The sequence below is a fragment of the Apaloderma vittatum genome, unplaced genomic scaffold (assembly GCF_000703405.1).
Source record: "Apaloderma vittatum isolate BGI_N311 unplaced genomic scaffold, ASM70340v1 scaffold987, whole genome shotgun sequence".
Classification (NCBI taxonomy): domain Eukaryota; kingdom Metazoa; phylum Chordata; class Aves; order Trogoniformes; family Trogonidae; genus Apaloderma; species Apaloderma vittatum.
Window position 1 is genome coordinate 14,302 of NW_009726452.1, and position 25,789 is coordinate 40,090.

Sequence of the window (25,789 nt, forward strand, 5' to 3'; positions counted from 1 at the left end):
AAGAGGAAGTTACAAACCTGTGAGCTGACGTGTGACACACCAGGCTAAGCCCCGTTTCAAGTGACAGTTTACCATGTGATCATACAACCAACACACAAATCCTTTTATCCAAAAATGCTCTCATATTATAGAGCAAAAACTCAAACCAAGCTCTTCTGTCACATCAGAAAGATTTTCTGTATCGGGAATGGTGGCCAAACAACTCGAGCAGGTGACAATGGCAACTCCCTGGCAGAGTCAGATGTAGCAATTCTTAGACCTGCGCTTTAGTCACAAGACCTTCCCTGTGATGGCAAGGATGAGTCCACAGAGGAGACAAGATAGAGCTGCCATTCCCTGGCAGGTCTGCCACTCCGATCCTGCTTCTCCTTTAAGCAAATTATTTGTAAGCTGTCCTACAACGTCGTTAATCAAGTTGCTGATGGATGTTGAGCAGTGCTTACCAGCTGCTTCAGCAAAAACGGCAGGATATCTTCAAGAGCCTGATGTCCAATTGTTGAGTGCAACTGTTCAAATGTTTTAGCTGCAGCCTCTCGGACTTCTTCCAGAGGGTCACAGAGTGCTTTTCTCACTGTAGGAACTAGGGACTCAGAGAAAAGCAGTACCTAAAGAGGTAGAGATGCAATTACAGAATATCTGAAGCACAAAACAACATGTGCATCTCAGTACGGATGCTAAGAACACAAAATTTGCACCACTGGAACTAAATTGCTGTTTGTGTGAAACATGTTGGATGAAAATCAGGATTAACCAGCACAAATATCTGCAGTGCTCTAAGGCTATCTAGTGGATGATTATTATTAATATATCTCATAGAAGTCAGAAGTGCCATGTTTAAATTTACCAACAGATACAAATGCATACATTTGCCTGAACTGCAACTCCTGTTAGTTATAAGCCCTGAATTCAGTCCACAAAACAAGTCCAGCACGAGCTGTATTATTCTGTCTCGACTGCAGTAGCCGCAGCGTAACGTAACTACCTCGGAAACTGGAGATTTCCCCTGCCACATATAACTTACCGCGTCCCTGCTGGTAGATTTCATTATCTCGCTCAGGCCAATGCAGACTCCTTGCCTCTCATCACTCTTGTCTGACCTCAGTCCATCTTCCAGAATAGGAATGATTTCAGGAAGGATCTTCTCTCCTAACTTTCGGACAAGGTCTCCTAATGTCCGTGCTGCAACCTGTCCCCAAAAATGTATTAATCAACTGCTTTTCTGGTTTATAAAACTTAAGAAGGCAAACTGTGAGCAAATGTTAACCTTTGACCATAAACTATTGACAGACAGTATAGACAGAGCAGTAGGAATGAAAACACTACCGTTATAAATAACCATTAAAAAATAATTTTACTGTTGTCACAGTTGCCTTCAGCCAAGAGACAACTCAGATGCACTCATGCTCAGAACAGTTAAATTAATGACAGCTTTGGAGTGATTTATAGAAAAGAATTACCCTGTTACCGCAGGTGACAGTATAAACTCCTTTCTGAAGAAATGGTTCTTTCTGAAGAAAGGAGCTTACACGATCACCTGCAGTAACAGGAAGGCATGACTTGATTTCTTACCGTTCGCTTATCTGCGCAAGTACTGGCCAAGAATTTCAGCAGAAGCCCAAAGAGGGTTGGCAAAATTTCACGCAGCGTGCGAGGAGTGTTTGAGACTACAATCTTCCAGACATGTAGGGAGGCTTGACGCACCACCAGCTGGGTGTCAGAGCGGCCCATGTACAGCCCTGCCAGCACCCTGTTCCTCCTCTCCACACCAAGAGCATTAATAATAGCCTGAAAAGAAATATCATAAAATGTATTATTTGCTCCTGAAACTTATTAAAAGAGGAAATTATGTGATTATTCAAATATGCCTTTCCACGCTGATTTTAAAAATATATATATTAAAAAAGAAAACGACATAAAGGCACAACAGACAAGAACAGCTTTACCTTGTTTGACTGGGCTGTTCCAAAATTGTCATCTTCTGAGGCGGTTTCTGTGGTCATTTTTCCAGTGACTCCTGAGATATGGAACAGAAGATCTCCAAGGAGCTGAACTGAGCTAAACCTGGCAACAGGAGCAAGTCAAGCGTTACAGACGGGGTATTCAGGCAGTACCTGTCCAAATACGACAGTATGTCAAATACAGATGGGAGCAAAACGCAGGCAAGGAGCTACGTCAGCAGCGAAAAGCTGCATGGGCTGATCAGTCTGCCTGCGTGACTGAGAAGCATGATAAAACGAAAGAATAAATTGCAAACTGGAAAGGGCTGAGACAATTCCCTTATCGAAGCAATGAGCCAGGAAATAGCTTGGCCTCTAAGAAGTAACAAGACAGTGCCAGTATCTTTCTCAACCCCCCTGAAATACGTGCACTCAGCAGCACTCAGCTGACAAAAGCCATTTAGTACAACTAGGTTTTGAGCAATTGCTATGAGCTGTGAGCACTCCACCGTGCACATGAGAAGAATAACTTACTCTGCATTTTGAAAAATGAAAAACAATATACGAGGGCTAAATATTGCCACACCAAGTGCCTTGGAAGCGCATTTCAGAGTCACTAACAGAATTACTAATTTAGCAGGAAGGTACCGGGAAACCCGACCCAGGGCTGGCAAAGTTTTGCAGACTCAGTGCTCTGAGGCATCATATTTAAAATCAACAAGCAAAAAGAGACGCTTGCTTTTGCTTCCAGGGAGACCTAAGTCTAAATCACACCAGTTTTTCAAGCATGGAAGAGGAACGTCTGTGGATAAGATGGTTCTCCCTCACCTTATCCTCCACAAGTCATCAAAGAGGCCATCCTCAAGCTGGGGCAGGAGAAGGGCAATGGCAGTCTCGGCATACATACTGATGATTCTCTGGCCCGCGCGCAGGGCAGTGTCCCGCACAAACTCGTTCTCGTCTGCCAGGGCCTGAACAGAAACAGAAAAGCGCCTGTGAAAGCTGGGGGTTTCAGCACAGTATACAAAACCAACAGGAGGGAAACCAAACAATGTTTTCTCTCTCAGCCATGAAAAGTAAATGAACTACAGAGCTGTGAATGCACAGAGGTGATTTCAAGAAATTACTAGTGACTGCAAACAAAAGACAGCAAGCAGATATCTTGGAAGAAAGAAATAATTTATAATTTTTTTTTATAGTCCACCAATTCGGGATAAGTTTCTGCATGCTCCACAGTTACTGCACATGACGGTTAAAATACTCCAGAGGCTTCTTTTTATCCTTTAATAAATAAAACTTCTCAGGCCTCTGCTACATACCTTAAGGATACAAGGAATGATGGGACCAACATAGGGAGTGAACTTGTCTCCAAAGGTAATTGGCAGGTAGTTGAACATCATGATATAACCATCTCGTACATGCGGAGCAATATCCACTTTACTGGCAGTAGCTACAATCTCTGGCATAAGTTTCTCCAGCTTTTCTACCCCCAAACCAGCCATAACTTCAGCCAGACCTGGGGCAAAAAAAGGAACAGAGCCGATATACACAAGAAATGAGCAGCTAATCTGGTTTAACAGGAGAAGTCTGAGCTCGGAATTCGGACACAGCTGTCCTCACCTTGAGCAGCACCAGATCGGTCCACTGAGCTCTGCTCATATGTCAGTGTCTCCATCAGCCATGGCAACAAATCCTCGAAACACGACTCTCCCATTCCCTTGACCATGGCTCCCAGTGCCTTTGCAGACACGGTACGCACCTAACAGACGAAAGAAACAGAGATTTGCAAAATATCCAGTCAAAGTTGCTGAGGCAGATACGTCAGACTGGTTAGAGAGCTACAGACGATTAGGACAAAGTCTAACCTAATGCCCCGAAAGACAAACCGTACTTGTACAGAAGACTTACTTCAGGTACGGGATCCAACAGAGATGCCTTCAGTCCAGGAGTCACGCTGGGTAGGTAAGGAGCCAGATCCTGAAACAAAGAGCCCGAAGAGTAAGAACTAGGTTCAAAAAAGGAAAGAAATGTAAGTTGCCTTCGTGTAAAGGTCATTCAGCTCCTTATCATTAGCAATCATCCTTAACATCAGGAGAGTTTAACCAGTCGCTTTCACGATCCTGTGAATGAACATGCTGAATTGTTCTGCAAGTCCAAGAAACAACACTGGTCCTGTGCACATCACTCAAAACCTTTTCAATGCTCACTCACAACCCAGCACTTTACAGCTAAGGAAATCCAACGCTTAACATTTACACAAGGTTTAAAGGTGGAGCTTATCATCACAAAAATTAAACACACATCTTTAGCCTACAGTGAGGTTCTGCAAATACTTTTCAAACAGACCTGTATCCATCTGTAAGCAGCTGATCTGCGTTTCACTGGTACTGGTTTTGCTTATTTGTTTGTTAAGGCATTTCTTACACGGTAAAAATGACAAGACCTTTTTGTAGGGATAAATCTGGCAATAACTAGATGACCAAAGTACAAAGCTGACAGATTGCCACTGTCTTTATAGCCATTATCTGTTCATGTACATATATTTCATTAAAGAAGCTGTGCAGATTCTAATACTATCTGCCTTAACAGCAAAATCCCAAACCCAAATAAATTCTCTGTGTTATCTCCTACACAGAAAACACAGCATAGAGAGGTTTTTTTAGCACTGTACCTTCTGATCAGTCAGGGAGTACATGTTTCCAATGATCTGGGCTGCCATTTTCCTGGTGTCCGTGGAACGATCTTGAAAAGCTCTCTGAACAATTGGCATGATCAGTGCTAAGGACGGAGCATCAATGAAATGGACAAATTTGGTATCTAGCAGAGTCTGTAGACACTTCTGGGTCTTCCTGGAAGGGTCAGTGAGAGCATCCAACAGAACTGGAGCGATTGCTGAATGTTTTTAAAAAGGAGAGAAAAGACTTTATTTGTACACGGAACAAAAACACACATCAGGGTGAGCTGCTGTTAGCTCGTGGGATGTTTTCAATCCTTCTAAAGCAACTAGCAGCACAGGGACGGAGGAAACCCTGTTAGCATTAGCTGACAAAATGGACCGGAGCATTCAAAAAGCCTTGAAGCAGGCAGCTGCTGTTAAGCTTTAATGTTACATTTTTCTAGAGGTAGTTTTACTTCCACAGAAGTTTAGATTTGATCCTAAGTGTTGTGAACATAAACAATGTTATTATACCCCATGGTCATGTCAGGATGTTAGAGATGCAGACAGTTCTTACCCAGGATCTCGGGATTCCTGATGACAGACCCAATCTGCCTGAGAGCTTGCTGGCCTGCGTTCTGCACCTTCACGTGAGAATCCGTGAGCACCTCAGTAAGTTTGGGCACAATATTGGGTAAGCAAGAGGAAAGCTGTTTGGGAGCACAGTACGCCATGGCCCCCAGCAGTTCCACTGATCCTGTGCAGGAAGTACACAAAAAGAAAGGAAAGAAAAGAAAAAAAGAAAAAAAAGACAAAACAGAAAACAATACACAGCATTAAGAAGAGGTATGAGAAGATGATCACATTTACCTCAAACTCAAATCTACCAGCCACAGAACACACAGAATGGTGGAAATATATTAAGCTACTCTATGCCTCTTAAAAGATGAGAAAAATTCTATTAGTTTGTTGGTTTGGTTTCGCACTAGGGAAAAGAAGTGGGGGAGGAAACTTCCAGATTCTGGAGTACTTCTAGAGAGATAGGCTAAAAAGTGTCCCTTGAATCTGCTGGGGGAAAAAACAGTTGCTCGAATGCATCAGCAAACTCCTTTGTATCTCAAAAGCTCTAAGTTCCACAGTCCCTTATGGATGAAAGAATAAACAAGGGGAATGAGAGCCAAGGGAACTGTGGGTTACTCTCAATAATGTCAGTCAGATATTGGTCCATACCAGCTTTAGTTCTCCAAGATTCCTCTTCCAGTGCTGCAAGAAGTGATGGCAAAACCAGCTTCACTCCATGAGTACTCAAGTTGCTCATCACAGCTTTGGCACAGTCATCTGCAGCCTCCAAGGAGAAGAGAACATTTACAAGCTGTGCCTCGACACGTGGGTTTTTTCCTTCCTCAGAGGCTCAGTGGGAACAAAGCCTTCACGTAAAACAGAGTCCAAGTACAAGGATGCAGCAAGCCAACTAGCTCCCAATTAACGGCCAATGGAATAACATGCTTTCAGTTGTTAAGAAGATCAAACTGTTATTAGTGGTATCTCAAGGGATCAGTCACCTTCTTAACTTGCCTAGTTACAAACAGTATTCAACACCCACTCCGTTTCGGTTTTCTCTTAACACTCCATGTTCTCAAAAACGTTAAGGCACCTTACCTCTCGTACGTACTGGTTCCCATCTCCAAAACAAAGCAGCAAGTGAGGCAGCACATGAACCACATAGGGCTCAAAGAGCTTTCCAAGCATGCTGCAGAGCATCTCGAAAGCAAACAGAGCACCTAAGGAAATAAAAAGGGCAGTCACAAGAAAATACAAAGTCATTTAAAGAGGATGGAAAAAGAATATAAAAAATGGAATATATTTGTAGAATTTCTCGAAAATAATTTTCAAATCTCACAGCTGAAAGCTTCTTGCCTTCTTGCACTTGTGGCTAGCCCTGTGGTGGGGATTTTTAAGCATCAGAAAGGACAAGAAGCTTAGTAGCATTAAAAACGTGTAACAGTCCTCTGAGTCCAAGCTTAGGTAAGTGAGGAAATGTCCAGCAGCACAAGGAATGACTGGGCTGTGAGAGCTGCTCTGGACCAGCGGGACCGGAACATGTGCTGTTTCACGGGGAGCTGGAGCCCCTGCAGGAGCATGTGCCTTTGAAAACAGGAGGGAAGGACGCACACACATTGTCTGGGACCAGAAACCCTTCTTCCAACACGATGCAACCAGAGCAATTTCAGGATGCTCTACGCAACCAATGGCCTCACGACAGACACTTCCCCATTCCTTCCTCTGCAAACTTCAGTAAAATAAATGGAGATAAACCAAGCCCGAGTATCACTTCATCTGACCACGTACAAGAGAAATACTAAGTATTCAGAGGGAAAGGCTTTTGTCCCTTACCCTCACGCCGACGGAAGTTCTTCTTGTCCTGGATAGCATCGGTCAGTGTGGTCATCATCTCCTGCTGCTTCAGAGAAAGGATGCCAAGGCCTTTCACCAGACCTGCCAGCCCGTAAGCCGCACCTTTACGCTCAGCATACTTATCAGACTCTAAAAGCAGCTGCATTAGCTTCTGTATCATTCCTCCTGCATCCTCCTTAATTGCAGGCACCAGAGGTGGTAAACAGCTTGCCACTGACTCTTGAACCTGGAAAACAATCCAGCAGCTATCAGATCACAGAATATTCATCACCAGCATGAATTCCCCCTAGACTGCACCCACAACGACCGTGGGTCACCAGAGACATTTTTCATCTCTCGGGCATCCCTGAAAGTATCACAGCGTTAACCTGCCTCTGCGTGGAACCTGAGAACTCCTCCAGGAAGGCACCTACCTGCTGAGATGGTGTGGACAAGGCTGCTATCAGTTTGCCAACAATTGGTTTCACTTTAGGGTCACTCTTGTCCAGATGTTTTGCCAGTGAACCCATCAGAATGACCACGCTTTGCCTGACGGCATCGTAACTGGCATCATTAGGAGCATTTTTCAGGAATTCTTCAAACACTGGCAAGAGAGAGTTAACATTGTCCTGAAAAACAAAACCACAGAACTTGCCACTAGAGTCCACTCAGAATGAGATTTGTTATGCTCAGTGGACTTGTTTTTTCTTCTCTGAGCCAACAAACTGAACAATCACACTGTATTTACAGATCATTTAATGTGTCATATCACATAAACCTCGTGCCAACCTGAAAGGCAACAATTATTTCCTGCTAGAGAGAAGTTAGCTCTTAAAAATTAGAACCCCGAACCTGCCAGCACGATGTCCCGCCAGATGCAATGCAAGCTATGAGGCAAGACTGCCAGCCTAAACATCAGTGCCTGCTCTTCCACTTGCAAAAGGAGAACAGAAAGGTAAAACTTCATGCTGCTTTTCTAAGAAACAGAAGGGAAAAATGAACAATAAGAGAATACTCGAATTGTCTTGGACTTAACAGGAATGCAGAGGGTTGTCCAGAAGATGTGACTTGCACAGAGGAGGAAATCAGATGCTGAGCAATTTACACCCTGCACACCCCCCGCACTGAGCACTGCGGGAGAAGAGCTGGCAGTGACGAGGATGGTCCTCAATTCTCTGAATGACTTCAGCTGTTTCCAGTTTAATTAAGTCAATGATCAGCAAGCTTTCATGTTTTGCTTTGCGTAAGGATTGAAAGAGAAATCTCACCTTCCCAGGATTAAAAAAAAAATCTGTGGTCTGGTTTTACTTCTACTATTCTAGCTTTATACCATTTTAACTCCATTTAATTCAGCACTATTTCTTTTTTATTGCAATGAAAAAATACACTTTTAGTCAACACTAGTCACTAACAGAACAGTTACAAACACACAAAAATTCCTCCCACATGAAAGTTTTTAGCTATTAAAAGTAATGGCAACCTCTAAGAAAAAAACGTTAGAACCCCTAGGGGCTCCAACACAGTATCTACATTTTCCATCCCACTTTTTTCCACTGTTAGAGAGAAGCATTCAGACTTACTTTGCCGTGAGTGTTGAGGGTTGAAAGAGCCGCATCTAACATGCACTTCCTGACTTCAGGATTGCGATCATTCAGAGCATCCGGTACAAAAAACTGGAAGAGGGGCTTCACCTGAGAACTGTCCAGATGCTGTGAGAGCTTGTTGAGAGCCAAAGCTATGCCGCTCCTGTAAAGACAGCGAGCTTGTGAGTTTACTGACTTGTGACACAATTTGCTTCAGGTCACAATTGCATTTGCTATCAACAGAAACCGAGAAAGAGAACCATAACAAAACCAAAGAGCTTCAGAGTGTCCAACCTACACGCATCTCATTGCCTAACCCCATGCTGCAGGTTCCCAAAAGGGCAACAATCCTTCGGCCATATGATGACTTTTATCCTGATTAAGCATTACAGATACTTGGGCCAACAAGGACAGATATCAGGATCACTTCATCTACAGCTGAAGTGCAGCAGCTTTACACCAAGGTACATCAGCTCTGAAGAAGAGATTAGCTTTAGACAGGTAGCGAACAAGATTGTCTCCAGATAAACCCGTACAGGGCATACGAATAGACAAAAAGTAATTATCCAAACTGGATTTTGCCCATTTCATTAAGGCTCACACTGCTGCTCTTGAAACAATCAATTGCCCGCACAGAGGAGGGAATACAGTAAGATAAGACACAAATCAGACAGTCTGAGAAGGGAACAGTCTGTTCTTATCAGAATGATATAGAGAAGGTAACACCGGATATTCTGATGGAACTGAGAGCATTTCAGTTTGGCCTGCCCAGCCTGCTTGAGGGTCACAAACATTCTCTGCTAGAAGGAAGCATGAAACCAGTACACGAACACAACTGCACCTATTTTGTTCCTTCAGCATTCCCTTCTTTCTCCACTGCCTCAACTTCTAAATAAAGATCTGGAAAATCTCATCTGCATACAGAGGAAGTGATGAGATCAATCTGAGGATGACTGTACCTTGCTTCCCACTGGTCAGGTGGTGATTCAGATATTACTCGTCCCAAAGCATCCAAAACTGGAGGTGGCCTCTGCAAGGAAAACAATGTCATCAGAACGCCTTTTCCAAGGACACACGCACAGAGAATGCTGTCAGCATGCCTGCAATGCCATTTCCAAAATGCAACACAGAAGTACGATACGACTATCAGAAGAGCATGGTAAAAAATGACACCACTAGCAGAGACCTAGCTTGGGCACAAAAGACTTAGACTCCAGCCCCTGCTCTGCCTCAATCTTCCTGTATCTCTTAAGTCACATTGTACACCGGTGAGGCGATGCCACTACTGTCTCGTAACTTGAGGACCAAGACAATAAAGTCTGTGATAAGGAAACACATAGCAACAGTAGGCTTCATGTGTATCCTCCTCAAGACACATGAAAGTGATTAATAAAAAATACAAAATATAGCACAAGCTTGTGCCTGTCGACCCCTTAGGACAAGAGTACTTACATAAAGCTTCTCCTGGTAAATCTCTGTAAGTTTATTCATGACCTCTGCCGCTTGGTTTCGATACTGAGCTACAGCTCTGGAAAGAGCTTCAGCTCCTGCTTGCCGCACTGCCTCTTCATGGTAGATGACGTCTTTGATGAGCAGAGAGCAGAGGTCAGGCTGCAGCTCCAGACCCATGGACTCCCATAACCTGCAGCACACACGAAGAGGTGACCGATCACCCTTCAGCGAGAGAAGCATGACCTAAAGCTCCTCTCCAACTGCGGGAGACAAAACCCCTGCCAGAAGAGCTCCACGAGGTGGGCAGAAGAGAGGTCCCCTCACAGTCCAATCAGCCAGGAAGAACTCTTACCTCTCTGCCAGCCTCTGAATCCCGTCTTCCACATCAAACCTTACTACCCAAAGGCGACGCAACAGATTCAGTCCGTTCTTTTCATCACTATCTGGGGTTGGTAGAACCATTTGCAGCTCCATCAGTCCCTGAATTAGTTTACAGGAGAATCAGTGCAAGGATCTGATTTTAGAAACAGATACTTTAAAACACTTAAAACCTTTGCCAGGTCAAGCTCTGAGTGGTCAGAAGCGTCAAAATGCACATTTGTGTGCAGCACAGAGCCTGTGCAGATCAAGGACCTCCTGGTGCTAATAGGTGAGATGGTGAAACTCCAGAGGGCTCTGCAGGCAGGTTGCAGCGAGGCAACTAGGCACTAGGTTGTGCTCTGGTGACTACAGTCTTTTCTGCTTCCAAGTCCAAAGAAGCTGGCTCAGGTGACCTAAGCTGAAAATTGTTTCATGGCAAAGCAAATTAAGCACCCTTGGGGTTTTTTTTCTTTTTTATGTTCTCAGAAGTGACTAAGCCTGAAGCTTTCAAAAAATACTGGGTTTGATACAGACATGGGATTTTTTTGACAGCTTCTCTCTTTAGGACTAAGCTCTATGCAAGTGTAAATAGAAGCTGTTAAGTTGTCATAATTACACTTGTTTTAACAAAACAGAGGTGTGGATAGACCCAGAGTACTCCTTTTTGCATGATAAAAACAGCATAAAGAGCATTACTTGGGGTATTATTGTTCAGTAGCTACTGCCTCCTCCTGCAGACACTGCCCAGAGACAGGCATCACACCCGAAGCCGTTCTTCATCAGTGTGAGAGAATATTCACCCCCTCAAAAATTAAGGAATTCACTGTGAGCCTGAATGACTCCCACCTACCCTGAGAGCTGCATCTCGGACATTCATGCATGGAGACTGCAGGGCCTGAAGCAACACATCGATCTCCTCCTGTTCCGCATAGGCACAGCCGTCCTCCCCACTGCTGCTTGCGCACAGGATGGTCAGTGCATCAGAAGCCAAAACCTAAAATGCCACGAGGAAGTATTAAAGATTCCATCACTGCCCTTTGCCACTGGGCATTTGGTCAAAGCAAGTGCAGGCTGGGGGCTGAGTGCTGTCACAAGAGAAAAAATTTTCAAAGAACAGTGACAAGGGCTCATGATGAAAACAAGAGCTGGTGAGTTCGGTTCAAGCCTTTGTGTTATTGACCCTTCTGCCATCTCAGCAGTCAGTCCCCAGGTGTTTGTTCTAAACTGCTTTGATAGAGCCAGGCCTTAGAGAAGAAATAAAATGTCATGTGTGGAAAACTGAAGAATACGTCTTGTGCAATAAAGCGAACAGCAGAAATGATACAGGCACTTTATCCCAAAAAAGAATATCACAAACATAGGAGAAAATTCATAACCACCAGCCTCAGAGACTTAAACCAGTTGGGTGTATTTCCCTCAGTTAAATGCTGATGAAACTTAGGCAGAACCCTCACTGTGGTGATGAAGCTGAGCAAACTCACCTGTAGCCGTGGAGAACCTGTTCCCACCACCTGCGTCAGCAGAACCAGCATGTCCCTCCGGGGCAGCAACTCTGGGCCATTCTGAAAGGTTGGGGAGAGAAAAGGAGAAGGAAGGAGAAAAAACTTTATATCTTGTGACTCCAAAATACCTTGCTGTGTATGACACACCTCATAAAAACCACAAGCAAAACCTAGGGCTGCACAGGTAACCAAAACCTGTGACAGAAAAACAATCTTACATTGTTAACTTCAACTTGCAGAATGAATCTGCTTTGTCCAGTTCAGCCATTAGCTGTTTCATCCCATGCCGCATCTCAACAACTGCTGATGGTCATCTGGACCCCACAGATCTCACCTCATCCACCAGCAAAGCCTGGCCATTTGCCGAGGATCTCAGCTGAGCATGGACCGTCAGGATCTGCAGAATCTTGACCAGAAACTCCTCCTTGTCTTCACTATCTTGAGGGGTGTCAGTCATAACAGTCTTTAGGAGAGGAAAGACTAAGGAAAACGCTGGAGCTGATAATGGGGCAGCAGCTGTGAAAAGAAGTAACAGTCCTGTGAGTATAGCTGATCTTGTTATATTTCCAACTGTTATAACACTACGCATGTCTGTTTTATAATATCAACTGGTGTAAAACTACACTTTGGTAGCACATAATGGATATGGGCAAGGAGGGACGGGACGCAAAATCAAACCCATCACACAACCGAAGTTGAAATAAACACTGTTACTTAAAGCGCATAAAGTTTGTGCATACACTCAGAATTAAAAAACCCCAAAAAGGTCAATTTTACTTCTGAGCAGGAGGATCCACACAGGGACCTGATACAGTTTAACTACTTCACTGTCAAAGCAGGGGCCTGTTTGCCAGCTATATTCCCTTTAAACATTTCCTACCAACCTAGCTAGCCTAGCATTCCAGTCTTCAGCTGCGTCCTTGAGAAAAGGTTTCTCTAGTTCTGACTCAAGTCTCAACTCCCCTCCCCGCTTGAAAAAATTAAAGCTTTTTCAGTCTCCTTGCTAAAGATTTTGATCCTTCCTTCTAATGAGGGCTTCGCTATGGGACATTAGAAATCCTCAAGCACTAGTCATCTAGGGATAATGCTTGTTTTCTACATTCTGTCTGTGCTGTCAGAGAATGTGAGATTTTAAATTTCTAAGATGCAGATGAAAAGCACCGCAGATACAATACTGCAGTATTAGTCAGCTTATGTAGGCCACAGATCCTGCAAAAGTAGTTCAAGGGAGAAATATTAAACATCCACCACAGTGTGAGCTCCTAACTATTTAGCATGAGTGGTTTAGGTAAAACCCCTCCACATCTGACGTGGCATTTTTCTCTCCAATTGCTCAGTATCTGTTTGATTTTTTGTTTTCTCATCTGTTTTTTTTGTTTGTTTCTTTTGGTTTTGTCATTTATTGACCAGATATGTTTAGGCTTAAGTGACTATCCCTCTATATGCAATAGGAGGAAGAAAGCATTCTCTGAGAAGATAAATGTTCTATTAATGCAGTAGCTGGTATTGACCACTACAAAAAAATATTATAAAATGTGTCTTGGCATTTCAGCAGTGGATTATAAATTTTATCATCTACGTTATAATGAGGTATGGTCTCTCTTAGGTCTCACGGTAACCTAAGAAACTAAAAAACTAACCTCTGCTACCTAATACTGCAAGACTATACTCCAGAGAACTTTGAAAATGAGGAAAGATCATGTGAAAATATAACATAACCTGTCCAACAAAGTGCTGTGGAACCTACTCCCTTTTCTACTGCAGGAGTGGAAAAAAAAATGAATCAGATACTAATTTAAGTAAGCACTGAAGGAAATTTTTCAGGACAAGCGTTGAAAATACTTCCACTGCTTTCTGGAAATAAGCCTGAAAACTGATTCAAATGTTAATGACCTTGCACTTACTATGGAAATAAAATACACGGTGGAGACACTGAATTATCACTGAGATGTTGAGCACTGAAGAGCTGCGCAGTGTGGCCAAGGGGCACTACTCAGCCATGAAGGTTACACGTGCCGCAGCCACACAACCGCGGAGCTGGCTGGCAACCCAACAGTAAGAGGAGAACTGAACTGCTGGGGCAAGAGACCAAACAGAATCCTCTATTTCCTTTAAAAAATTATAAACCATCTACCACAGCAGCTTTTGCCTGAGCTAGGTGATGAACAACTCTGAACCTGATGAACCACCTCCATCACACCAGAAGCTCTGAGACAGCCTAAGCCATCCCTGCCTCCAAAGGAAGGACCTGCCCTCTCTCTTCTGTCCTAATGTCTTCAATGTAGCGATACAAGTACTTGTGGATTCCACTATGGAGCAGATTCTGGAAGTGATCTAGATTAAAACTAATCCAGTGGAAAAAAGAAAACAAAAATAAAATCAAGAAAAAATGGTCCATTTTAACCCAGATGGTATTCTTGCAATGTAAAAACACTGGTGCTTGCCTTCGTGTTCCAGAGCAGGAAAGAACTGCTTCTTCTACAACTGTGTCAGAATAAAATATTCATGAACTGCAGCACTACACAGCAAACAGAGGCCACAGGCACTTCACTGCTGGGATCACAAGCAATTATTTTGTCTTTCTACTTAGTCTCACTGAATCACTTATGCTAAGTGGTGTTGAAAGGCAGGAACTGTCCTTGGCAAAGATGAGCCTTAATTTCACTGCTATTAGTTCTGCACGAACCATTTTAATAAAAAATACTGTTACTTCATTTCTACACTTTTGGCAACGTGCTTACTGTACTTGCAACATCATTTCTACTACCACCACCACAAAAATAATCTAGTTTTTCATATCTGTGAAGACTTAGTTGATTTTGTTTCGTCTCACCTATAAAACATTACACCAACCATCAAATCTAAAACAGCTCACAGAGTTACTGAGGAGCTCAGGGAATGTTAGAGCCTGTAGTACTTTTTACCTGGCTCTCCCTTGCCTGTTCGGCTGGGAATGGTGTGGGCATGCAGCAAGCTAACCACTCTGTTCAGAGCAGTAGGGAGCTCTTCTTGACACCAGGATTCATCTAACTCACATTCTGGTTTCATCAGGCGCAAGGTCACGTGGCTCACTAAAGTACCTGGTAAGAAAAGAATGAATCCATGAGAGGACTAAACTCAAACATTTCTCAAGAGACAAATGCATCAGGAACACGGACCCAAGAATTATAACAAAGCTCTGGGCAAAAGAGGCACCGAGAAGGAAGCACAGCCCCAGGCTTATGCAGGACAACTTTCTTTACAACAGTTCAATGTGCGAGTTACACTCATACCCTCCCAACTGAGCACTGGGAAGGCAGTCACACTGCGACCAACTGCTACTGAGAGCTGGCCACAATGACCAGAAAACTCCCTGTCCTGGGAACTAGTCCTGTCCAGCAGCAGGATCTCTGGGATCTCCCTAAGCACGGTTCCAGGGTGGCTTTTCTTCTTGGCTTTCTGTGGTACACGGGCATGATCCATAGATTGTAAGAGCAAGAATTTTCACTTCCCTGCCATAAAAAAATAACACACCCTGCCCTCAAACAGAGATTGCAAATACTAACCGAAGGTTTTCAGTCGAGCAGGCATGACACAGGAAGCTAAGGAAAGAAAAGGTTCCTTAATCCTTGGAGCAGCCAAAGGTGATCGAAAAAGTGGCAGGAAGGAACCGATGAGACCAGGGATGTACTGAGTTAGACCAGGAGGCTTTCTCTTTATAACAGTGTCCAGGAGTCCTAGAGCTGTTTCCAGCTCATTATCAAGCTGTAACAGAAATAGTTCAAAAGGTTATCATAAAAAAATCCATCAGAAGAAAAAAAAAAATCAAGTTTTAAATCTTCTTTCTAATGAAAGAAACAAATGGGTTGTTGCCAAATATTCTCTGTGCTACTCCGTTCTCCTTTTATCAAAATTACTTGGGTCACACTGGCTGCAGAGCTGGCAAAAAAAGACCATCAAAACCTACCTCCTTCAGACGCTTCCTTATCTGAGACTCCCTTTCCAGCTGTGCATGCATCAGCTCCTTCTGCTTGCTAGTGAGCTGCACCTCATCCTTTATTCCTTTCTTCTTCTTTATTTCCTGCAGTAGAGAGCCATGGGCATTATTAACTGGGAGCTACTAACACCATCTCCTCAACTGCGAGGCAGGTAGTTCTCAATTAAGTAGAGAAGCAAGCTTGACACATTGGAGTTTCTTGCAATTTACTTTTAAAGCAGTATCACAATATTCTTTCAAATATCACTCAAGTGAAAACACAAAATGGAAATCAGCAGGTTCACAACGTTTTAGTCCCCATTAGCAGCATAACATCAGTATCTCCCATATTTACGTTGGTCACAGAACATTTGGTACCATTAAAAAGAGCTGTCCAGCTCTTTCTGGAGTGGATGGGCATGTCACGCTCCCCAGAGCAAACAGAAGGCAACTTTTAATGAAAGAATGCTCCAATCAACCTGATACGTTCCCTTCCTTTCACCAAATTCTTCCCCCCACCAACACCCGTTGCTCTGGCCAGACTGAACAGAACTACTGGCTGTCGACAAAACGGAAGCACCTATTTAAAAACCCTTCCCCAAAAAAGTTACATGAGATACACTGAACAAGAGAGGAAGAGAAAAAAGAAGACATTACCAACTAGTAAGCACACTCATGAACAAATACAGTACCAATATACTCATACAAATACAGATATAAGAGAAAAAATTGATGTGTACAGATATAAAAGAACATGAGGTACTCAAACAAGTTCAGAGAATCTCCCAAAAGCGTACACACACACGGGCCAGAAGCCAGGCACCGAAACAGATGAGATTGCCTGGTGTAAGGAGCTTAACTGCTGGCTTTTCTGTTCAACTCACCTCTTTCAGCTCCAGTTCAATTATTTGTTCCTTGAAGGAATAAGCCTTGTTCTCCCTCTTCATGTTAGTCTTTTTCATACTATCCTGTTGAGCACTGAGAAGTAGAGAAAAGAATCAGCACACAAATCCGGGAACTGCTGTCCCGAAAGAGCACCCGACAAACCCACTCACCCATTGGCTAGCTGCCAGCAGCAATCAATCCTCCGGTGCGTAGAAAAATTAAAAAGTCTTACCTCCGTATTATAGATTTGTCATACAGTTCTCCCTCTGGTGTCTTCAGGATGGCAAATTCCTCTCGCGTAACCTGGCACAGAGCTGGATTCTCCATTGATGCCGAGATAGTGCTGATGAGCTGTGGGAGCACTCTACCAGGTGAAAGCTGAGAGAGAGATCCCACTGCATTCATAGATGACTACCAAGAAAACAAAGGGAAGAACATGATTACTGGTAATCCTTGAAATTGTCTCAGAAAAGTGTGCCAGTTGAAGCAGCCCATGTTCTCCTTCCTTGTTTGGAGGGTAGCTGAACCTTATCTAAAATGCTCATTGGTTGCTGGCACATATTCTTTCCCCCTTTAGATCTCAGCTTCTTTTCATAAGACATTCTCTTTGAATCTGCCTTTTCTCCATCTTTTAGACAGATCTCCCTCCTCAGAGACCAGTTCGTACTTAACTCCTGAAGAAAACTCTCCTGTTCCACAGTATCTTCCAAAACCAACACAAGGAAAGCAGAAGTTTATCACCTGATTCTCTGGAGAGTAGGCAGTGATCCTGGGTAATATGTCGCTCAGGTGTTTGTTAATAAAGTCTTTGGGATCTATCTTCATCTTGATGAGGAGGGCTGGCCAAAGACCTGGCTGCACTGCCACTAGCAAAAAGAAACAACGAGCATGATAAATATGAAGAAAGATTGCTAACACAATGAAACCAAATGGTAATATTAAAAAAAAAACAAACAAACCCATGATGTTGGTTGTGAGAGTGGTCTTATCCCTTCACTTACCTACAGATGGATGATGGCTCATCAGCAACATCTCCAGCGCCAGCTTTTCTGGCTCAAAGGAATCCACATCGAGCGCTGCCACGCTTGAGATGACACAGAGCGCCTCGTGAAGGACACGGGGAGGAATGTAGGTTTTTCCCAGCTCCGACAGCTCTCCTGACTCCATCACCAGGACCTCAGGAGGCAGAACCTGAGTGGACAACTTGTCATTAACACAACACACCGAGCCTTCCTGAGCCCTGAGCTCACTTCCCTACAGTAACACCATCCTGAAAACCACCAATCCACTCCCTCCATCAGCACCAACAATCTGAAGTTTTCAACAAAAAGAAGGGATAAAAGACACAGTGGAACTGAAGCACAGAGATGACAGTGATAGAAAGACTAAGAACAGAGAACTATACTAGATTTGGCATGCTGGGGTAAAATAAAACTAAAATGATCATTTTTGGCAAAGAGGGCTTTGGAAGAGGTTGAACCAGCTGGCTGGGAACAGTATGCCCAACTTCTGCAGTCTAATTTTACCCAGTATTTTTTCAAAAATACTTTATTCATGCTGCATCCGTGACATGGGAAGACTACTTATGAAGTCGCAACCTTGGTACCTGATTAATGCAACCTGAACTGTTACAGAAGTTGACACAGTGCTGGTTTAGCAGCACGCACAATAATGTAGCACTCATTATTTCTTTTTTAAATTTTACTTTTTATAATAGTTGCCACTGAAGTATTTATACTGTATTTGTTTTCCATAGTCAGTGTGGGCTATAAAGCCAGGACTAAAGAACCAGGATACTAAAAAAGGAACTAAGCATTTGGTCTTCTGGCAGGAATTTTATCTGGATTAAAATAATAGAAGGACACAGAAAACTGCAGCTTTCTCCACAAGTAATTTTTGAGTGTATTAGAAAGACTAGGCACACCAGAGACACTGATAGAGCAATATGCAGTGATCTAGTAACAACCAGCATTCTCAGAGATCACCTAGGACTGAATCATCTCTGTATGTCAATAAAAACAGCAAATCCAGGGTAGGGAGGTGATTGGCAACGTACAAACAACTGTCTAAGCAGAGCTCAAGCTTCTTGACAACTCACCTTATGAGAACTGAGAACCACTTTCAGCTCCTCCAAGAGCCCATAGGCCAGCTTGTACCCTCCCAGAGCGGACAGGAGCTTCTTAACAGTTTGATGGGCCTGTCTGCGAACGTGCCAGGTCCGACTGAGCAGTACTGCAACAAGGGCACGGTGATACTGCCTGAAAACGGAGAAATAAACAGGGTTAGCAAGAGAGGCAGCTCTGCAAACCAACTGGACACAAAAGCACAAAAAAGTCAGCATTTTGTGGAAAGTCCCAAGGCCACCCTCTCCACTGCCTGCATTAACATTCAGAGACAAGACAAGGATCAGTGGCAGCAAGTGGGCTCTACGTACTGAACTTTACTTTCAGGCAGTCGTTGTGCATGATCCAAGAGAAGGCGCTCGGTCAGTTGCAGCACTGTACACATCGCTGTGGGAAAAGACAAATATTTAAAATAGCATGAGAGTGCCTAAGGAAACAGATTTTTAGTTGTTTTTTTTTTACCTGAAAACAAACAAACAGTAAAAGGGACATATTAAATAGCTACGCAAACTGAGTCCCTACAGAATCTTCGCAGTGAAGCTCGGGACAAATCCAACTCAGATCTGCCAAGGCTGGAAACAGAACCATGATTTCACAGCAATGTTGTTAGATGGATCCCAGCAGAATTCTCCTGACCGCTGCGTGCGACCTATTTTTGTCCAAGTCAACAGAGCAAACCAAACGATAAACGCCACGCTCACTGCGCCAACACTGTTAATCCCCCAGCCCTGCCGAAATGCCTTCAGTGACGAAAAAAAGAAATGTATATTGAATTCATACCCAAGGGCTTAATGCAATTTGAAGGCAGCCTTGGTATTTTACCTCACACCATCTTCTGAGCTTCAGCTGTCCCTAGGCCATTCTGTTTGTACATCAACGTTCAACCCCATCGCAAAAGCAGGAGAAAGCCCCGCGACCCGTACGAAGTATGGCACAGGGCATTTCGGACATTCAAGGTTTCAGACAGTTGGGGATGTCAAGCGTGTCAGCTGGACGTTTTTGCTTAAATAACCAATACAAATCACCACAACGCTTACTCTCAGCGTTAGTTTTCAGATCTAACATTCTAAGGGAGTGATACAAAATTTCTCAGATCATGCTGTTTCAAGGTATTTGCAGACTTGGGAGAGAATGAATGGATACACACAGGGCCTTCAGGAAACACGGATCACAGGAAGCAAAGGTGAAATGATATTATTTCCTATTCAGAAAACTTGGCCTTTTCAAAGATTTGTACAAAAGATAAATGAATTCATTGCAGAGAAGTGGTTCAAGGACTCATTTTCAAAGCTAGAAGTTTTAAATGTAGCCAGTAATGTTTTCTGTTGGGCACATTCCATTAATTTTATTATTTTTTCAATTAATCTTTAAACAGAAGAGAACAAAACACAGCACAGAGACATTAATTTATAACCCAATTGATTTCCTGTTATTACTCTTCCCCCACGTATCTTAAGATTTTAACCTACGTGCTTTCTTCTCCAGCCTTATTTTACCTTTTCCTATCTTATCTTCATTTTATGCTTCTCCACACTCCTCAGATGCAACTGTTTACTTACAAATTCAGACACCACACAGCTGCATTTTGTGTTGGAAAGACTTTTATAGGATATATAAATCTGGCATTTTAAACATTTGATAACTCAGGTTCATTAAGAAATAAATTAATTCACTGTCAAGCTCAGACTACAACTAGTCCACATTTACTTCTGCAAGAGTACATTGTCCATTTTAATCTAAAAGTAAATCCTTTAAGGTTCACAGAACAGAGCTAATAGCAACGTTAGATCTTATGAGTCCTAAGTAATAGAGTAAATAGTAACTGGATACACAAGAAGTGACAATTTACCTTCCTCTGATGCAGACTGCAAGAATTTCTCAGATGTAAAAATTTGTTTTTTCTCATCCAGAATCAGCTGCCAGAAACCACTCAGCTTAGACTCTGACAGAAAAAGAATAGATGTCTATCAAGGATGTTTCAAAATAAGTCAGAACTCACTAGCACACACAAAATACAGCAGAATTCTGTCTCCTGAAATCACTCAAGTTACTTCTTGCATGTCTCCAGCTATAAAGCCTCTCATTTCTCCCACTCAGAACTATAAGCGCACCCAAGAAACACCTGCTGACACAAACGTATTTCTCTTACTTACACTTGTGAAACGTAAAGTCTGTTTCACCTTAACCTTTTCTAGGGCAAGCCTCCCTAAAACTGAGGGAGAGAAGGGAAGTGATGTGTTGCTTTTGACAGACAGCACACACCTGGATTTTGTACTCTGGCAGATGTATGAACTCAGACAGCTCCTGTAGTATCCTCTAATGGAAGACAGAATTCCAGTCCTCATGCTTTCTAAAGATGGTCTGGAAAAATACTACCCAAGTAACAACGAAGTGCTACTCTTAATGCGCCGATCAATCCCGAGCATGTAAGGTCTGAGTATATGTCTTCTCTGAGAATAAACAGGAAGGTTGCCCTGTGTGATCAGAAGTTGGAATTCCCAAAACCGTGGAAGAGCAAGAACTCTTCACTGACATAACTGAGAGAGACGGGAATAAATCTCTCCCTGGTTTACAAAAGGGCTATGACTCGCTCTGCAGAAACACCACACAGATTAAGGAATAGTATCTCATACACATTGTTAAGAAAAGCGTTAACCCTCAGAAGCTGTTTGTATTGGCTTCTACTAGATGTTTTGTGACCTTACCTGTTTGTCCCTCAATTACAGACATCCTGCAGATCAACAAGGCTGCAGCAACCCCCTCAGTTACCAGGGGAACCTGAGTACTTTGAGATGCTGCTTTTTCTACTGTCTGGATCAGCAATGGCAGCAAGTCCATTCCCTGTAATAACGTGTCGCCTGAGGAGACAAAACCAGACAAGTTACAAAACAACACGGTCGGTCCTTCACACTTTATACCACAAAGGTATCAGTGCTTCTTCCAAAGACAAGAAAAGAAAACAGACTGAGAAGACTCAATCTCCCACAGTATTTGCCAGTCATTACTATCACTAAACTTTCACTGTAGAAAGTTGGATGATAACCACTTTAGACTCTTCCTCGCAGATAAAACAGTCCCACCTCAATACGAGTTTCTAATTCAGTTACATTAAAGGAATTTGTTCAAAACACAAGTCTGACTTCAAAGATTATGCCTCCCTAAGAGAGGGCAAATAAATTCCCAGCAAGCGATGACAATACATTCTACTATGAACATTCACATGTGAAGGAATCCCGCTGATCTGTGGCCCCTGATTCCTCAGAAACTGAACTAGATGGTATTTCCAGAAGCAGCATCGTGTACGCGCTACTGAAAAAGGAAACAAAAGACCTTGTGATTTTCTACGGTAAGTATTTGCAAGTAAGAGTTACAATCTCTACTTTCTTTATGTCCCAGTTGAATGCTTAAATGGGTGGGTCAAAGCAACAGTAGCTGTTGTTCTAGGGGTGAGTAGATTATAAGTACCTTGAGCCTTAATCCCCTGACCAGCTGCACACATCACACACAAGTAATGCCCCCTGCCTGCAGCAAGCCCAGGCAATTTCAGGTTTGCCACACGGATGTCTCTGAAAGGACTGCCATCCTGTGGTGTCTAAGTAATTTTTAGAGTGTTTTTTCAGCCCTATGATAGTACAGAAATTCCTTGTAGCTACAACACAAAATACAGAATTACAATTTCACTCACATATTGAGAAAGTGATGGCTAATCCACTGCACCTACACCACACACTGAGTTATTGATCTCTCAAGCAAAACGCACACCCCCTTTTTGATTCGCGCTACATCAATTAGAAAGGAAGATCTTGTGTACAACCATCGGGGCGATTGCTTGTTCAGCCTTGGATGAAATGCTGAGGTCAAAGGGGAGAGGATCAGCAGATGCAAATCTCAAAAGGATCATGAGAAGTTTAGAGCACTTAAAGATCTTCATTTCAAATGCAATAATTTTTGTAGGGTTTTTTTTAAAGCTTCCAAGAGCCAAAGCCATGAACCAGGATGCCAGTGTGCTGGTGCTATATATAACAAAAACCTGTTCCCTGAGCTAGAAACTTTGCCATTTAAATGTAACACAGAAACAAAGCAAGCAAAAATTACCTTGGGGCTATATGAAAGACAGCGTGATGGGCAGTGATACTAGTTATACAAGGAGATAAACCATCTTTAGAAACTTGAAGGTAAAAGACCGTTTACAGAGAACTAGAAGGAAGCCAGTGAACAGATATACAGGCCTTAATCCACACAGCTATCTACTTATATCGGGAAGTACAAAAGTTGATTACTCCTAAGCCACAAAGTCAAGAGAGTTATTAATAGCTGCACAGTTTTACCTTTGAAAGAGGCCAGCATGCACTGCAGGTAGGCATGTCTGACAGCCGAAGTAGAGGTTTTAAGGCTGGAGGCCTTCTTCAGCCACTCCACCAGCTTCTTAGGAACTTCGGTGGTGAGCCGAACGCACCACAGAGCCAGCACAGAGACTGCATGAACCAGCGTGCCTTCGTGGACTGGGAAGTAACATAGAGCTCATGTCAGTACAGCAACTGCACAAAACACAGGGACGTAAAACAAAAAGTGGTTAACAACTTAAGGAGGTGGGAAAAGAATGCATGTGCTTCCAACAGACCCAACACTGTCCTCATGGGGCTGCTCATCAAAATGGCAACAGATTTTCTAACACAACAGGTGAGAATCCGGATTTATCCTGAATAACAGGTCATCCTGCTCAGGCCAAAAGCAGCTTAGCAAATCCACAACAGAGGCAAGAGATCTCACCTTCTTGTTGCAGGAAAGGGATGAAAAGCTCAGCCACGGTTCCAGTCAGAGCTTGGCTAGAGGATCCAGAAACCACATGGTGACTAAGGCTGCCAATCCCTGAAAGAACAGAATTCTCTCATTAGTTCCCAAACTACCAGCACTTGCTGCAAAATCTAAAAACTCTCAGGAATGACCCCTCACATTTCAATCCCTGCACAGACATTTCTTTCTTGTCACTAGATCTGGATGTCACATTCACCATGTACCAACACCGCAGGACATCTGTCTTCATTTTCACTCAGGACAGAGGCATCTTGCTAAAACATTTTAGCCTGGCAGCCAATTATTTCCTTCGAATATAAAGTCAAGAACCAGCAAATAGTATCCAGCATCCTCTGTGGCATCAACTGCAGCCGATTCAGAACGACAGGCAAAGAAATCCTAAAGGCCTAAGTACAGATCCCTTTCATTCAGGCTTCTGCTGAATTTCTTCCACCAGAGAAGCATCTTGTTTCTAGGATCCTCACCTGAAAGGACACTCATCTTCTGAGCAACAACCGTCAGCTTCCCTTCTGAGCCTGCCAACAAGAAACAAGTGGGTGACAGCTGACTTACAGGCAGACAGACAACAACCAAGAATCTTCTGTAAAATACAAAAGCTCGTCCCATTATCCCTGATCCAGGTTTAGCCACCCTGACCACACAGGCAGCTAAAGACAACAGAAAATACAATACACAAAACTCCTTGAAGCTGGCAAACCTTTACTCATCTCCACTGCTTATCCTACAATTCACTCACCCCCTAAGATGGCAAAAAGGTGTTTGCCCAGAGACTCCACAGCCGAAGGATCACTACACTGTCGAGCCAAGTTCTTTAATGCCACAACTGCTTCATCCATCAGCTGCACGCTGTTGGATTTCAGATGACCTAGAAAATAATGCACAAGCTAAGAGCTCCCTATGACAAACTGTGTATCATCAGCAAGACAAGGATATCTTTACGTGTGGCTTGACTCAGCTCTGGAACTATCACATGAACTATTCCAGTTCTGAGTTACAGCATCATCCTCCCTCCCACATAAAACAACCTCTTCACCAGTAATCAAGCTGTTATAGGTATAGTCAGAATTCATCATTCCCTCCAGAAATCAGAGTACTTACTGGCCAGTCCTTTCACAATATCTAGAGCGTACTGGCTGAGATCCAGGTTCACAGATACGAGCAAGCAAGAGATTGCTGAAGATGGAAGAGATAATGGCATATTACATTTTGTTAAGTAATTGGTTTTAGCATTTTAATACACTCTTCCCCACAGTTCACATCAAGAGCAGACAGGGTTAGAAAAGAGTAGGAAAAAAACCCACCAAATACTGAAATTGATGCCCAATGAAGAGATTAATTCAGGATTATTCTTAGCACTCAGCTGTGAAATTGTGTCCTCAGTGCAAGCAGTAGCTATCACATACCCAGCCACTTGGGATCACACTTACAAATGTAGTTTCTCCACATCTAACCCTCGGATGCCAGACAATCCTTCTGCCTGCGTGCACAGGACTGAAAGCACAGTCCAGAGAGAAATGCTCTCCCAACAGCTCCAGATCTCCAAGGAACAACTATTCATGCTCTTTGACAGAGCAACGCAGAGAGATGACAGACTTACTTTCAATTACATTCTCAGGACTCCGTAGAAGAGATTTCTGCAGAGTTGGCAAAACCAAATCCTTGAATTCAGCATGAGACATGTATCGAAGAAGTGGGCAACAGCTGTCCTGCAACAGGAATAAAGTGCTCAGCACAGCGGTGGACATCGCACATACGACAAAAGCACAAACAGCTCTGTAAGAGTGTGTCTCACCAGCACATGCTTCTGAGGCTTTGTCTTGCTCATCAGAATGGTCTTCAAGTAGAAATCCAGAAGAGGACTCTGAACAAGGAGACAGACCAGATTAGGATCACATCACATCCTACACACAGCTCCCCACACACCATCAGGAAGCCAGGCCTGACACCCCACCTCATCCCTACCCACTAAGCAGAAGCTTTGCTTCCATCCTCACATGAGATACTCAGGCAGAGATCAGCACTCTCTGCTCTACTCTCCGGCCCAACACTCAAAATGCACTGCGAGTTAAATGCTGCCTTCCATTCCTGCAGCAGGGGAGAAGGCAGAAAGCTGCAGTGTTGGACACC

General features: G+C 43.3%; 1 protein-coding gene across 1 annotated transcript in view; it reads right to left on the reverse strand.

Moving 5' to 3' along the window:
* GCN1L1 (GCN1 general control of amino-acid synthesis 1-like 1 (yeast)) overlaps positions 1-25,789 on the reverse strand; it is a gene marked incomplete at its 5' end in the record, with an annotated part of 39,463 nt that overhangs the window by 9,619 nt on the left and 4,055 nt on the right. Inside the window, 39 exons of the mRNA XM_009873266.1 lie at positions 420-605; positions 1,022-1,186; positions 1,570-1,785; positions 1,944-2,061; positions 2,766-2,908; positions 3,257-3,453; positions 3,558-3,696; positions 3,846-3,914; positions 4,609-4,829; positions 5,171-5,350; positions 5,824-5,938; positions 6,253-6,374; positions 6,988-7,234; positions 7,422-7,616; positions 8,568-8,733; positions 9,530-9,600; positions 10,023-10,212; positions 10,375-10,502; positions 11,233-11,376; positions 11,864-11,944; positions 12,219-12,400; positions 14,809-14,964; positions 15,430-15,628; positions 15,831-15,944; positions 16,724-16,817; positions 16,957-17,135; positions 17,466-17,590; positions 17,726-17,915; positions 18,823-18,982; positions 19,159-19,234; positions 20,697-20,789; positions 21,553-21,705; positions 23,176-23,349; positions 23,618-23,716; positions 24,127-24,177; positions 24,399-24,527; positions 24,761-24,835; positions 25,260-25,368; positions 25,455-25,523. Of these exons, the coding sequence (XP_009871568.1) occupies positions 420-605; positions 1,022-1,186; positions 1,570-1,785; positions 1,944-2,061; positions 2,766-2,908; positions 3,257-3,453; positions 3,558-3,696; positions 3,846-3,914; positions 4,609-4,829; positions 5,171-5,350; positions 5,824-5,938; positions 6,253-6,374; positions 6,988-7,234; positions 7,422-7,616; positions 8,568-8,733; positions 9,530-9,600; positions 10,023-10,212; positions 10,375-10,502; positions 11,233-11,376; positions 11,864-11,944; positions 12,219-12,400; positions 14,809-14,964; positions 15,430-15,628; positions 15,831-15,944; positions 16,724-16,817; positions 16,957-17,135; positions 17,466-17,590; positions 17,726-17,915; positions 18,823-18,982; positions 19,159-19,234; positions 20,697-20,789; positions 21,553-21,705; positions 23,176-23,349; positions 23,618-23,716; positions 24,127-24,177; positions 24,399-24,527; positions 24,761-24,835; positions 25,260-25,368; positions 25,455-25,523 (5,520 nt within the window). The remainder of the gene's footprint in view (positions 1-419; positions 606-1,021; positions 1,187-1,569; positions 1,786-1,943; positions 2,062-2,765; positions 2,909-3,256; positions 3,454-3,557; positions 3,697-3,845; positions 3,915-4,608; positions 4,830-5,170; positions 5,351-5,823; positions 5,939-6,252; positions 6,375-6,987; positions 7,235-7,421; positions 7,617-8,567; positions 8,734-9,529; positions 9,601-10,022; positions 10,213-10,374; positions 10,503-11,232; positions 11,377-11,863; positions 11,945-12,218; positions 12,401-14,808; positions 14,965-15,429; positions 15,629-15,830; positions 15,945-16,723; positions 16,818-16,956; positions 17,136-17,465; positions 17,591-17,725; positions 17,916-18,822; positions 18,983-19,158; positions 19,235-20,696; positions 20,790-21,552; positions 21,706-23,175; positions 23,350-23,617; positions 23,717-24,126; positions 24,178-24,398; positions 24,528-24,760; positions 24,836-25,259; positions 25,369-25,454; positions 25,524-25,789) is intronic.